Below are 14,835 nucleotides of genomic sequence, written 5' to 3'. Positions count from 1 at the left end.
ACATAAGAGAAAAATTCCAAAAGGCAAATGGAAGATGAGACTCTCAACCAGTGCCTTATTATTGAAATTACGAATTGGGAAAATATTTACTGGATTTTGATTTAAAAACAAAAAGCTTAACAAGTTTGTGATCCAAGTAAGTTTTAAATGGATACATTTTTTTTAAAAAAAGTTTAAAAACACATTTTAAAAATGTGATTTTAAAAAAAATGAAGAATTTTTCCCCTGACAAAGTACAGTATATTTTAAAATAGCAAAATTAATTAGGCTAAAAGACCAGACCCCCCCCCCCCTTTGTGGGAATGCTGATTGTTTATTAAGGAAATAAATAATTTGTGCATTTTACAAAATGAAAAGATAAGGATAATGCAGATGTAATTGTACTTTAAAAAATTCCATAGAAAAAGAAAAGAAATTGAAGGTGAGATTCCTTCTCTACCAACAAATCTGGGATTATTATCCTAAGTAGTTAACTGTTTTTCTTGTTTATATTATAAAATGTAACATATAGCCTTTTGGGAAATATAAAATAAACTTGGATATATAACTTTGCAGAATAATGTTTAGTGGGGGAAAAGTCTGGTGACAGCTTTGCTATTGACATAGAGATGTTCAAATTTCACTTTTATCAGCCTTAGAATATTTACTATTAAATTATTTAATATACAAAAAAACAAATTACTTCAATGTTCTTAAATTAAGCCAAGTCTCAGCCACACTGAGGATGCCAATTGCTTAAAAGAGCAATGGTTAGTTTGCATTTAGTTGCTTGTACTCATTATTGATATGGCTTAGGTAGGATTTTGCACAACACCTGTATTCTTTGCTGCATGTTAATTCACACACATTCCCCTCCCCCCAGAATAAGCAATTCAGAGTTACCACAAGTTTATTGTTAAGCAGTAGTTGGAAACCGTCTCTCTTCTCCTGGTCAGTCCCTCTGTGTGAGTTATCGGCTTGGTGAAGTAACTGAGCAAGTTCTTCTTCTGAAGCAGTGTCCAAACTCAGTCCTGCTTCATCTTCATTGACAAGGTCCAAGGAATCTCTTCTTCCAGTTCTAACTGTTTCACAGCTGATTTCATCTTCTCCTTCATCACTCTCTTTATCAGATTCCCTATCATAATCCGATTCTGCATTGGCCGTAGTATAGCTTTAAAGGAAATACAATATTTATACTTCCGTGTCAAGCACACACAGAATTTAAAAATCAAGTAACCAATGACTAAATTCATATTCAACAATCAGCCAGAACGTTGGGAATTAACAGCGAGTCAGCAGTGTGTCCCACTCATTCTAACTGGCTTCTGCCACTTTAATAAACCATTAAACTAACAAGAAAGTAAATATTATTTGAATTTTGGTTCTTGGCTTTTTGTATTTTTTAAATAAAGATAGCAAACCAAGGCATGCTCCTGATTTACGAATCATGGCATCTTAAAGAGCAAGTGAGTAACCCAGTTTGAAAATCCATTACATTTTCAGATGTTGGCCCAAGCAGAAAGAGCCAATGGGCACTAATATGTGGCATATATAAACATGTAACTGATTCAGTCATGAAGTCTTCTGGAAACTCTTAGCTTACCCTGTATGGAAATGTAGCTAAAATGTCAAAGATAAACCTAAAGATATTAAGTACTAATTGTCTCAAAACCTGACTTGGAACTATTATTTCTGAGCTACTACATGCATAGCCAATTACCACTCTGATACCCACTGAATATATAACAAAAGATGTATCAGAAAAAAAACTCCTAAAATATTGGGGTTCCTTCCTTAATATTAAATGTTTATATTAACATTAATCTTAAAAGACAGTCTGATGTAAGTTAGAGACAGTGAAAAAGAAACTGGGATTTGTAGTCCTGCCTTAAGCACAGAGCCGCTGGTATCTTTGGACTGATCACTCTCTCTTTCAGCCCTAGGAAGAAGGCAAGGGCAAGCCACTTCCACAGATGCCGATTGAGTCAATGAGGGGAAAAAGCCTCCTCATAATTCTCATTTTCATCCTTACACTTGATGTTTTGACAACAAATTACTTGAGAGGACCACTTTCTGCCAATCACCTCCCATAGACCCATTAGATCCCACAGATTAGGCCTCCTCCGAATTCCATCTGCCGGCCAATGCCGGCTGTCGACCACCCGGAGGAGGGCCTTCTCTGTGGCTGCTCCGGCCCTCTGGAACGATCTCCTCGTGGAGATTTGGACCCTTGCCACCCTTCAGGCTTTCCGTAAAGCCGTTAAGACCTGGCTGTTCCAGCAGGCCTGGGGCTGTTGAGTTCCACCCCTACTTGAATTGGTTGTGCTTGTTGTGACTTTTTAAATTGTTTTGTATTGTTGTTTTGTTTCTGTTTTACTCTTTTGTATTTGTTCCCCTTCCCTCCTGGTTTGTCAGCTGCCCTGAGTCCCTTTGGGAATAGGGCGGTATACAAGTTGAATAAACCAACCAACCAACAAATGCAAACTGTCTACTGCTGCCTTTACCTCCTGATCAGCCAAATTACATTTAACTATTCCTTGCTCTAAACTAAAAGTTCCTTACCCCCCTTCACTTTCTCCATCGTCTGTGTTGACAGCTCCTGAACTGGCTGTGAAATATATTGAGCTGGATCCTGTGGAATCGCTTCTTTCTCTGGGATATATAAAACGCCTCCGCCGAATAACCTTTTGGCTTTCTTCTATATGGGACCTTCAAAGTTAGAGATTGGCATAAAAGACAATGAAACCTTATAATAATCAATAGTCCATTTCTTTTTGCCTACCAAAACAATTTTTGTTGTTCGGTTTAATACAATTCAAAATGAGTCAAACTCATTCATATACAGTATATATGAATATATATATATATATGTATGTATGTTATATTCCCATTTTGAAGGGTTTTATATATATATATATATATATATATATATATATATATATATATATATATATATATATATATATATATATATATATATATATAGGTCTCTAGTTGTTCAGGTTTTCTCCCGCGTACAATTCTATGCGGGAGAAAACCCGAACAACTAGAGACCTACATACTAACACCCGCGAAAACCTCAGAAAACATATATATATATATATATATATATATATATATATATATATATATATATATATATATATATATATATATATATATATATATATATATTACCCTTCAAAAATGGGAATATAACTTACAAAACATAAATTATTAAAATGTATTTATAAAAGTTAAGATACCTATATAATGGCCATAGTGAGCAAATAAAATTAAACAAGAAGGGCACATGCTTACATGAAAAGAAAAATATTCAATTGGCAGAAAACAAATATAGGAAACATTATCTAACCTACTGGGATAAGTTGCTACCACCGAGAAAAACCTTTGAATATTCTAGGAAAATAGTCTCAGAATATTTTTTTTTAAATAATAATTTGTCTTCATTACTGTATTCTCATTACACTATGGAAATAATTGCTCCTCAAAAGTGTTGATCATGAATTAAAAGCATGTCATCTGTTCTCTGAGCCTCCTGAATATCAGATAAAATCTAGCTGTTGCTCAGACTCTGTGACATGTTATATTTGTATCATGAGTTGGAAACTCCCTGGAGATCATGCTCTGCATTTCATCAACATGCTCATCATCTGCTGGCCATCAAAAGTTAGTTAATTTAAGTAAAGTAGGTCATTTGCAATTCTACACTTTTCTGAGCAGAAAAAAAAATTGAGGGGAACAACTTCTTCAAATTTCTTCAGGGAAATAAACATTCTCCAATAACTTCCCAAAGGCATAGTAATGATTGCAACAGGAAAAGCCCAATGGGAAGCATTACTTCATGGTTTTGACCCTAAAAATGTAAGCATAAGAAGCAAAGAAGCAGGCAGACATCCAAATAAAAGAAAGGATAAGAAGAAAAAGCTGAATTCAGCAAAGGCCATTAAACCCAACATTATTTGGAAATGTGTTGTTTCACTTTAAAATAGCAAGTGCAGCTTTAAAAGAAAAGCTTGCCTCTTTCACAAATCCTCTCTCTTAGAAAAGAGTCTTCTATTTCTTACACAGCTACAAAATTAAGCAATAATTGTAAGTGATACAATTGTTGTTCTGACATTCAGAATTATTAGGTTGTTCTTCTGCTAAAAAATAAAAATGAAGCTATATACAAAGGGAGCATCAGTGAGTTTACACTATAAATCTAGCTGTCCTGCAGATAACAGCAAGAGTAATCTTAGTGATCTGACACAAATCTTGACCAATATAGTCTCTGGATTCTGCAACCTGGAATCTTCTGTAGTCTTGAATCTGGGAAAAACAGATACACACCTGACTTCTCCAATAATTTCTCCAGCTAAACTCTGTAGGCTATTCCGTAATTCTTGCACCTCATGTTGCAACTCTATAAGGCTTCTGCGCACAAAATCAAGACGGTTTAAGACTTCAGCCTGGTCTTCATGTGTTAGAAGAGATGTATATGGGATGCTATCACCACCTGCCACTGGTTCTGGTCTCATCCATGGAACTAGTAGGAGAAAAATAATTACCAAAAAATTACTTCATCTGTACTGCACAAAACTGTGGCTAATTCTTACTTGTAAATTTTTTTAGATACAGTGGAATCCCCAGTCATGACCATAATCTGTTCCAGGATTTTGGTAGCAACCCAATTTGGTCGTGACCGGAACCAAGACTGACCGTGCATGCGCATACAAAAAAAAATCGGTGCGGCAGGGAAAATCGCCGCAGCTGTGTTTGATCACAACCCGAGGATGTGTTCGCAACCAGATTGAAACATTTAGCAATAGCAATAGCAATAGCAGTAGACTTATATACCGCTTCATAGGCCTTTCAGGCCTCTCTAAGCGGTTTACAGAGAGTCAGCATATTGCCCCCAACAATCCGGGTCCTCATTTTACCCACCTCGGAAGGATGGAAGGCTGAGTCAACCCTGAGCCGGTGAGATTTGAACCGCTGACCTGCTGATCTAGCAGTAGCCTGCAGTGCTGCATTTAACCACTGCGCCACCTTGGTGGATTTAGTGATTTGGTGATCCATTTAGTGGATTTTTTGGTCAGCACCCGATTTGGTCATGGTCAGAAGAGTTCATGACCCGAGGTTCTACTGTAAGTGGACAAAACACAGAGCTGCATACATAATATTTGATCGATTGGCCCTGAATCCTAATTTTATATCATTATTTTTTTAATATTTTTTTTAAAATTTAAAACAAATACAACATCCTTCTTTACATGCTGTAGAAAGTGTATCAGTTGGTTACAAAAAGACTTTCATGCATCTCTTCCAAAGTCAACAAACATAATTCATATTAATTTAAGTATTTAACTCAAATATTTATACATGTCACCATCATTATATCTCCATTTTCATTTGACTATAATTGTTTAAGCGTCCTTCATCATAAAATATACCAAAATTTAATTCATAACCACATACTGGCCTTTCAATTACTATTTCTAAAATCCTCCACTAACACTAAATCCTTATGTCCTATTCTAACTAAACACCCATAACATTTAATAACAAAGTTTTCTAATCCTCCTTTCTAAATCACTGTTTAAAGTTTACATCCAGTTTCCTTATGTTATACCCATATCTCTATATACCCATACCTATATATAAATTTTATATTGTTATTTTTTAATCTACTGTAAACAAATATCAATTTAAATTTCTGTGTGACATACTTCTGGGGCTGATGGGAGTACAAATACTTCTGTGTTAGATTAGTATAGGGACAGCATAGATTCCTGTTCATACACTGACTGCTGTATTCTGAGGAGGATCTCTTGGGATGCTGATGGATCTTGTCGCAGAGCTGATACGGGAGCTTCCCTGGATATTAGTCCTGAGGGACCTCAATTTTCAGGCCTTAGGAAGAGTATCTGGCAGGGCTCAGGTTTTCCACAGTGACCATGGACTGTCCTAAGCAATCATGGATGCCACACACATAGCTGAAGGTTTTGAATCTTCTCTTTATTTAGGAGGATTTGTGTTAGCCATTCAGTGTCAGTACACTGATATTGTGAGTACCACACTGATTACTAGTAAATTCCTAAATGGCTTGGCTCCTAGGTTCTGGTATCACCACTTTCTACAGTTAGAACTGACCTGACCTGTCCTACATGTTTGTCCAAGAAGGAATGCTGTGCGTTGCTATTCATATACGATAAGGAGCCTGGAGAAGCTGTTTCATAGCTAGTGGGTACTGCTTTATGGAGCACCTTCTTCTAAAGAGCAGATTAGCAACAACTGGCTTCAGAAGTTAGACAAAATCATTATTTTATCTAAAATGAGTTCTTGTATCTATTTTGCTTATTTTCACAATATTTTTATTATGTTTTAGTTATACAATTTTATGCTTTTTGGCTTATTAATTACCTAAAGTCTTGGGATTCATTCAAGAAGTAAGAAAGGGACCAATTTCACAGATAGATTCAGACATCTCACACAGAGACCCAGAGAAATGGGCCTAAACTGAGAAATCAGAGCCCAACTCTAGGAATGTATCTTATAATGATTCTGATAATACTGAAAACTAATAATACTGAAATGCAACAAGTTGGTATCTCAGTAAACAGCCTTTATTTTTCTGACAAGTGGCATGGAAGAAGTATATGCATTAAAGATATAAATAGAAATGCTTTGTTAGTTCTAATTCTATAAAAAAAAAGTCCTGTTTGCACTGTTGAAATTATTTTAAAATAATCAGAATAGAATTCATGATTTCATTTAGGAGAACAAAGGAATTGTGGTCTCAAATCATATCTATGCTGGAATTCACCAAAATAATATGGAACACTGGCACTGAATTTCAAATTCAATAAGGAATAATGATCTAATATAATCTCTTGCTACCAATTTGGTCTCATGGTTAAGACCACGAAACCAGGAGAGTGTGGGTTCTTTTCCTGCCTTAGGCATGAACAACATCAGGTTCAGGTGATAAGCCAGCCATGAATTCCTGTCACAATTACCGTATCTTTCGGAGTATAAGATGCACCAAGATTTTGAAGAGGCAATTTTTTTTTTTTAAGTTTTTGCACTCTGCAGACCTCCCAATCCCTCTGCATGCCTCATTTTTTTGTGAAAAACGGGGCATGCATAGCCTTTAGGAGGCTTGTAGAGTGCTCCTGGGACCTGCGGGGGCAAAAATGAAAAAAAAAAATGGTTTTGCCCTCTCCAGCCTCCAGCAGCACTTTCAAGCCTCCTATACCCTCTGCATGCCCATTTTTGTGAAGGGGGTAAGGTTTTGAGAGGCCAAAAATGCTGTATTCAGTGTATAAGACACACCAAGATTTTCATCCTCTTTTTTGGGGGGAGGTATGTCTTATACTCCCAAAAAATGGTAATGGCTCAACACATAGTTAATCCCTAAAAAAAAAAACGGCCCCTGCACGTGTGGGGAAAATGCTAAGAAGAAAAATGTATCTTATTACTCTGCGTAAGTACAGTCATGAATAACTAAAAATAAAAAATAAATTAATCATCAACTTACCTTGATTATAAGGCTGAAGGGTTTCTCCCTGTTCCCGAACATACACAGCATTTTGCTGACAATGTACAACTGGATATATTGAGTTGTTTTTCTGACTGGGCTTCTTTGTCTTCTGTTTGTAGAAATAAAAGATGAGACCTATTCCTGCAGCTGCCCCAAGAACTATACCAAGTCCCACACGAATGACCCCTGCTTTGGACATGATTCATCTGAAGTAAATTAAATAGAAAGGAATTAGCCTGTGCAGGAAAAAGAGCTACGTCATATCATATTAGCAGTAAACCATGTGAAGCTAAAATTACTCTTAAATATTTTAAAGAACAGCACATGGCAACATAAATGTCATTGCCTAAACTATATATACTTGACAGTATATTGCTTTTAAAAATATGTACAATAATGGGTGCAATAATGCTTTGTAGACTCAATAGCAATTCCGTGCTTAATTTCACTAGAGTTAAGATTTTTTTTCTGAGAAAGTATCAGAACAGTTCTTTAAAATGTAGACTTCACACATAATTGCTTGAAGACACAGGAGATAGTTTAAAGACCCTGGATACTGAAAAGACTGTGACCAGGCACTCCCCAACATTTACCACTTCTGGAAAGTTTTGTATTACCTGATTTTTGCAAACTGGAACCTGACCAAGCATCTTCTCCCTAAACCAAACTTACAAATTTCTCAAGGGATGGCTGACAAATGGATAAAAATGAAAGCCTTCACCTTAAGGCTCTTATGGGTTTTGTTGCCCATCTTAAGGTTCACTCTGCTATATTCATCTATATCCCCTATTGCTTTGGATCCGTGCATAACACAATTATTTCCCACACCTTTAAAATTGTATGTCTTATAGAAACAGTTGCATGAAGTCCAATTTATATAAGTTAGGTCTTATATACAACATTGGAAGCCACTGCACAAGAATGAGACCACCCAATTAAAACATTTTATGCACTTCCCTATAGTACGAAATGACAAGCCACTTCAAAAGAGGATGCAAGACCGATGTTCAGAGTTTGCAACCCTTTTAAAGAACAGTATCCATAGTTTGTTTGCAGGCCAAGTTTTCTTAATGAAACCAACAGTACACATGGTGGAGGACATTGCCCTTTTGTATGGTCAATGTTCATAGATAAAATCTATCTGATGTCACTTGGCGCTGAAAATAATTTGATGACACACAATAATCAATCAATCCTGTGAAGCAATGGACCTCAACAATTGGATACCTTGCGTTCTGGTGTGGCAGGGAACGAAATGTGAACAGCCCCAGTCACTGAATATAATACAATAGCAGAGTTGGAAGGGACCTTGGAGGTCTTCTAGTCCAACCCCCTGCCTAGGCAGGAAACCCTATACCATTTCAGACAAATGGCTATCCAACATCTTCTTAAAGACTTGCAGTGTTGGGGCATTCACAACTTCTGGAGGCAAGCTGTTCCACTGATTATTTGTTCTAACTGTCAGGAAATTTCTCCTCAGTTCTAAGTTGCTTCTCTCTTTAATTAGTTTCCACCCATTGCTTCTTGTTCTGCCCTCAGGGCATATATTTTGACATGGAAATCCAGATCTTGCCCACGCGGCTTAGGAAAAGTGAAACTCAAAGAAGCCGCTATCGTTCCTTAGACTTAAAGGAAACCTGCCAACACCCACCGCACCCACGCGATGACTGAAGAGACAGCGGGAAATAGCGCAGTGTGGCACTCAGAAGCGCACGTGTCATCGGGGGAATCGCTGGCACCCAGCGCCTCTCCAAAGCATTTGGTTCTGCATTTCAGAGGCAGAGGGAGGACCCGTGTCAACCTGTTCACACACTGAAAAGCAAGGTGTCTAATCCCAAAGGTGCTTTTTTAAAGAGGCAACTGGGCTTTCTGCTTTTTCTTTGAAAGTTGCCTCTTGAAAAAGCGCCTTTGGGACAACAGTGACCTGGATGACTGAGAATCTTCATAGACAAGGTGTCCCATCATGTCGCCGGATCGCGTTATTCGCCCCCCAGATCACACGCCTTTTTGCCCAACAAATGCAGAAACGATTGATCGCACTGCAATCCCCATGAACCTCAGTGAGATTTACGTCCGAAGGCACAGCCGCATAAAAAGGGCCTCGTGGAGAAATAAAGCCGACGGACGGAGCCAAGCCAAACGAGAGGGATCTACCAAACAAAACAAGCGGGACTCTCACCGCGTAATGCAAGTATTCCCAACACCGCTTCGCTTCCTGCGTGGTAAGTTCTCAAGCGGCCACCGTCCACCGCATTTCCCTCCCCTTCACCTTCCTGCTCTGAAGCCGCACCGCTCCCTTCCCCATAGTCGCGTTACAATGATATCATTGCCCTGCACCCTCTTTTGGGCTTCGCCTTTCAACTTTGCCCGGCTCTTGACAAGCCAGTTTTTTCGCCTGGGTACTAAAAAAAAAAAAAAAAAATTAACGGCGCGGAAAACTGACGCAAAGCCACGCCTCTATTTCGTAAATCCGTTTGTTTCAAAGCACCTGCCCAAGGAGCCAATGAGGAAGAAAGGAGAAAGTGGGAAGGGCGGGAGAAGTGAATGTGCTAAATCTATACCCGCAGCTTTTGCGTTCACTTTGTAGGTTTTATACCTTACACTTTACATTTTGCATTACTGAAGCTGTATTTAGGGTTAACTTAATACCCGCAGATTTATGAAGGCCTATGTTGACTTTGAGCAGCTGGTCTGCAGCTAATGAAAGCATAGGTCACTGTTACCATAAAATTTGTTAAGTCAGAAAAGATGCTACCACATTCCTATATTTGAAGAAGGAAGAGTTTTTACATAATGTAACACCACTTGATCACATCAGATGTCCACTTCAAGTTTAATTAAATAATAATGTATCTCCAAATTAGGGAAGCTTAAATAATAATAATTTATGCAAGGTGATCTGCCTCACAGCAATGGTTTCATTAGATAGATAGATAGATAGATAGATAGATAGATAGATAGATAGATAGATAGATAGATAGATAGATAGATAGATAGATGATAGATAGATAGATAGATAGATGATAGATAGATAGATAGATAGATAGATAGATAGATAGATTAGATAGATAGATAGATAGATAGATAGATAGATAGATAGATAGATAGATAGATAGATAGATAGATAGATAGATTCTTTCCTATACAAGTTGTATGTGTCTTCCTTAACTTTGGGTACCAGAGGCCTGGGAGTTTTAATTATTATATATAGTATCTTAGCTGCCCAGGTGCTCCAGCTGCCACTGACCTTTATTTTCTACATCCTTTCTAGTTCCTCCTTCAGGCTATGGTACTTTCCCATCTTCTCATGCTTTTTCTTCCTGATGTTTGTTTATTAGATTTTTATCCCATATTTATACATTCTAAGTAACTCAAGATGGTTACTTTACGGTAAGTAAAGCTTTTGTTGGCTTTCACAAATATTTGAACAAATGCAGGTTAGTGTATTCCCAATCAGGATCTCTGAAACAATTACACTGCTTAACAAACAATAAAATTGGAGAGCGGTATCATGCACAACCTGCTTTACAATTCTATGGCCAAAAGAAAGGTGGAAAAAATACAATTGCTGCCTGTGTATAAAACACACTTTAGCTTTGTTTTGAATGAATAAATAAAAATGTTATTTGTTTGCAAATCAATATGTATCGGTGTGAGTGTGCGCACTCTCCATTAATTGATAGGGTTACGGTTGGAAGAGAGAAGACACAAGTGATAATAAATGTAGCAGTGCCAATTTGGTGTAGTGAGCAAGATGCTGGTCTAAAAAGCAGAAGACTGTGAGTTCTAGTTCTGCCTTAGGCATGAAAGCCGATGGGTAACTTTGGACTAGCTCTCTCTCAGCCCAACCCACCTCACAGGGTTGTTGTGAGGAAAATAGGAGGAAGGAACATTATGCATATCTGAGTAACAAGTTTCCTTTTTAATGTTCAATGTAGAATGCACCTGTTCAATGTACAGGTGATTCTTCATCACCCCAAACCACTTTTTACCAATGTAGATAAAACATTTTAAGTCACTGTAATTGGATAATGATTTTGTGTGTCATTACTGCATCCCCCCCCTCCCCAAAAAACCCACTTTCATTCTATTTTGGGTAATCTATCCAGGTTTGAGATGCACTGATTTAGATGTGACTGAGACAAATAAACTATATGTCGTGAGGTAAATTTCTTTTGATTTTTCTACTTGTGCTACATGTTTTTTTATTTTTGAAAGATGTTCTCATTTCCAAATAATAGTTTCTTTAAAAATGGCTTTGTTTCATGCTCAAAGCCACAGCTTAAGACTGAGCATTCCATTTAATGCTATTAGAAATCTTGTTTTGGTCTGTCAGGTCTTGCTGGTGACACAGGATCATTTGGTGGAAGCAAGTAGAATAGATTTAATTAGATAGACCTGCAGAGCTAAATGGGAAAAGGAAATGATTCTGAGGCCAAGGCTTCAGATTGTTATTTGTTGTCCTTTTGTTATCAGTGCAGGAATAATAGAGGATCAAGGCTGTGGGAGTGTACAGTTAGGTTTTAAAGGATATTAAAGATCATATCTAGACAAATAAATCATAGCTCGGATGGTACTGCTATAATTTGGATAGACTTGCTAGCACATCTGCGTTTGTGAAAGTAGTATCAAAATATACATAAAATTAAACCCTGTTTTCATGATCCTTGTGGATTTCTTTAAAAATTCTTGCCGTTAGAATGCAGGATTTCTAGTAAATCAAGTTTGTTTTGCAGATAAGTATTCATAAAGTTATCTTTAAACTATTCTGGATCTAAAGTTTGAGGGGCTGGCATTATGATCTCAAATAATTCTCACAGTGAGACAAAACATGTATACCAAGAATAACCTGGTGAATATTTCACACACTATTTTTTAAAATTCTGTAACTTTGGAACTGAGACATCATTAAAATTTAATTAATTTGTGTGCTTATTAAGTAACATGATGTTCCATATCCATTGAACTGGTCAAAGAGGACATCACAATATTTTAATTAGCCACAATAATGTGTATTTCAGGGTTTACATCTTGCATTATTGGAGTTTTTGAATTTTAGTTTTTGGGTTGCAAATGCTTATTTTCCATCCTAACTTTGTAACTTTATTCATGCAGGACTTTTGGAGAAATTAAGTTTATTGATTGGCTGGGATTATATTTGCATGGATAGATTGGTTAGCTACTTGTCCCCAAATTTTTCAGAACTTCAGTGTCTCACATTGCCAAACAGAAGCTGTTTTCATATGACAGCTACAAAGACCAACAGTGCATTCCTAAGAAAAGATGCAGCTGCTTTAAAGACACATATACAGGTACTACATTTGCATTTCTGCATAAACTGAAGCACCTTTTTCAAATTATTTCCAAGATACAGCAGAATCCCAGTATTTAAAGCTTATAGGATGTTACAGGAAAAAGCATGTTTACTATTTTATCAGTCAAGAAATCCTAGAGAGCCAGTTGAAAATGTTTCCTATACTCTTGCAGACAAATCAACCATGCTTGAAAACTAAGGTATTTCTACTGTTTAAAAAGTTCTCGGAAAGCAACTTGAAAGGAACTATAAACAACATTAAATCTGCTTTAAGCATTGTTAGATTTGGAAACCACACCTTTCTTTGTCCAAAGATTTAGCTACCAGACTTTCTAATAATACTAGACTTAGCATTTGCTTACTTGCCTGCAGCGCTAGATTTAGAAAAAGGTAAGTAAGCAAGCTGCAGCTTAGGGTAGGGCCTCACAGGATGAGAAGCCTCAGAAAACAAAACAAACTTAAGTTTGATTATTTACATATTGAATTTTAATTTAAAGGTATTTATAATGCAAATAAAACAAAATACAAAAATATTGTTCTGAGATTATCTGCTCTTTGTAGCATTTTTTTCCAAGTAAATGAGAGCTTTAGGTAAAAAGATAAAGGTTCCCCTCACACATATGTGCTAATCATTCCCAACTCTAGGGGGTGGTGCTCATCTCCATTTCAAAGCTGAAGAGCCAGCACTGTCCGAAGATGGTCTCTGTGATCATGTGGCTGGCATGACTAAATGCTGAAGGTGCACGGAACGCTGTTACCTTCCCATCAAAGTTTGTTCCTGTTTTTCTACTTGCATTTTTACATGCTTTTGAACTGGTAGGTTGCAGAAGCTGGGACAAGTAACAGGAGCTCACTCCATTACACGGTGCTAAGGATTCACCGCCAAATCTGCTGAAGTGCCAACTTTTCTGATTGAAAAGCTCAGTGTCTTAGCCACTGAGCCACCACATCCCTTAATTAGAGCTTTATTGGTATTTTAATTTTCCTTTCTGGTAGGATAAATAATTGTGACCTCATAGCAAACAATCACCATAAGTTTCTTTGCAAACTTCTGTAGACTTCTGTACAAATATATCAGGATGGTTGTCTTAGGTGTTTTTCTTAAAAGCATAGATGATTTACTCCTTTTTCTTGAGCTAACTATCTGTGCTGTTTTACCCACTGTAAAAACTGTAAAAAAATGAAATAAAAATAAAAACAGTCATGTTGAGACTTTTCAGGATAGGAAGCCACTAATCTTATCCATTGTGGTCCCTTATCATATCCCATCACAAAGCCAGAGTGCCATGAACAAGAAGACAGTCAGCTAAGCATGTCTCCAAAATTATTTCTTCAATTTAGTATTGTAGGAAGTTATCACCCAGCCCTCTCCCAGAAAAATGAAATATCCTAGGAAATATTGAAAAGGCAGAATATTTATCTGGATGTGAAAAGAAAGAAACATGTTTTAAAAGACAGAATAGCTGCCTGTAGCTTCCTGCCCATCCCCACTTTGTTAATGGGCCATTAAGAAGGCCAAGCTAGTCCACTTTACATAATAAAGACTTATCCACTTCAGCTACAGGAAAGCATGATAATATTGGCCCCAACTGACCACATGGCATCTGAGAACTCAACCAAACCTGGATTCAAAACACAGCCTAGATAGTTGCCCCTGCATGACCCCAAGGGAGTCTGACAACCAATCAGAATACATTTCTTACACAGGAACAGGAAACAGAGAGGTGGGACTGAACAGGTTATAAAAAGCCTAGCAAGCTCCTCAGCCCTTCTCTTCTTCTCCACCAACATTGAAGCATGTGATCACCTTTTCTGTTCAGGACTCAAGCCATGTGTCCAACAATAAACCATCTTTCCAAGCAGTCTCCAGTGTCTTTTTCCCCACTTGGAGCCGAACCCAGAAGGACATTTCTTTCATCAGTATGATGTAAACAATAAAAGTTCCCTTCTGCAACAAAAAAATGATGACAATGTCAGGAAGAAGCCAAATCAAAAGATGATACTAAGCACCCAGTGA

At 37.2% G+C, this 14,835-nt stretch overlaps 1 protein-coding gene across 2 annotated transcripts in view; it reads right to left on the bottom strand.

Annotated features, from left to right (window-relative positions):
• The window catches only part of RMDN3 (regulator of microtubule dynamics 3), a 31,100-nt gene extending 21,228 nt beyond the window's left edge, over window positions 1-9,872 (bottom strand). The window contains exons 1-5 of one of the 2 annotated variants that reach the window (XM_032229545.1): window positions 9,684-9,872; window positions 7,502-7,710; window positions 4,312-4,507; window positions 2,542-2,688; window positions 883-1,150 (exon numbers count right to left, since the gene is read on the bottom strand). In XM_032229545.1, coding sequence (XP_032085436.1) covers window positions 883-1,150; window positions 2,542-2,688; window positions 4,312-4,507; window positions 7,502-7,703 — 813 coding nt within the window. In that variant the 5' untranslated portion in view covers window positions 7,704-7,710; window positions 9,684-9,872. The other variant, XM_032229554.1, reaches the window with a different exon arrangement.
• Window positions 9,873-14,835: the final 4,963 nt, after the last annotated feature.

The sequence above is a fragment of the Thamnophis elegans genome, chromosome 1 (genome assembly GCF_009769535.1).
Source record: "Thamnophis elegans isolate rThaEle1 chromosome 1, rThaEle1.pri, whole genome shotgun sequence".
Taxonomy (NCBI): domain Eukaryota; kingdom Metazoa; phylum Chordata; class Lepidosauria; order Squamata; family Colubridae; genus Thamnophis; species Thamnophis elegans.
Note: the sequence above shows the minus strand (reverse complement) of the source record. Positions and strands in the feature narration are given on the sequence as shown.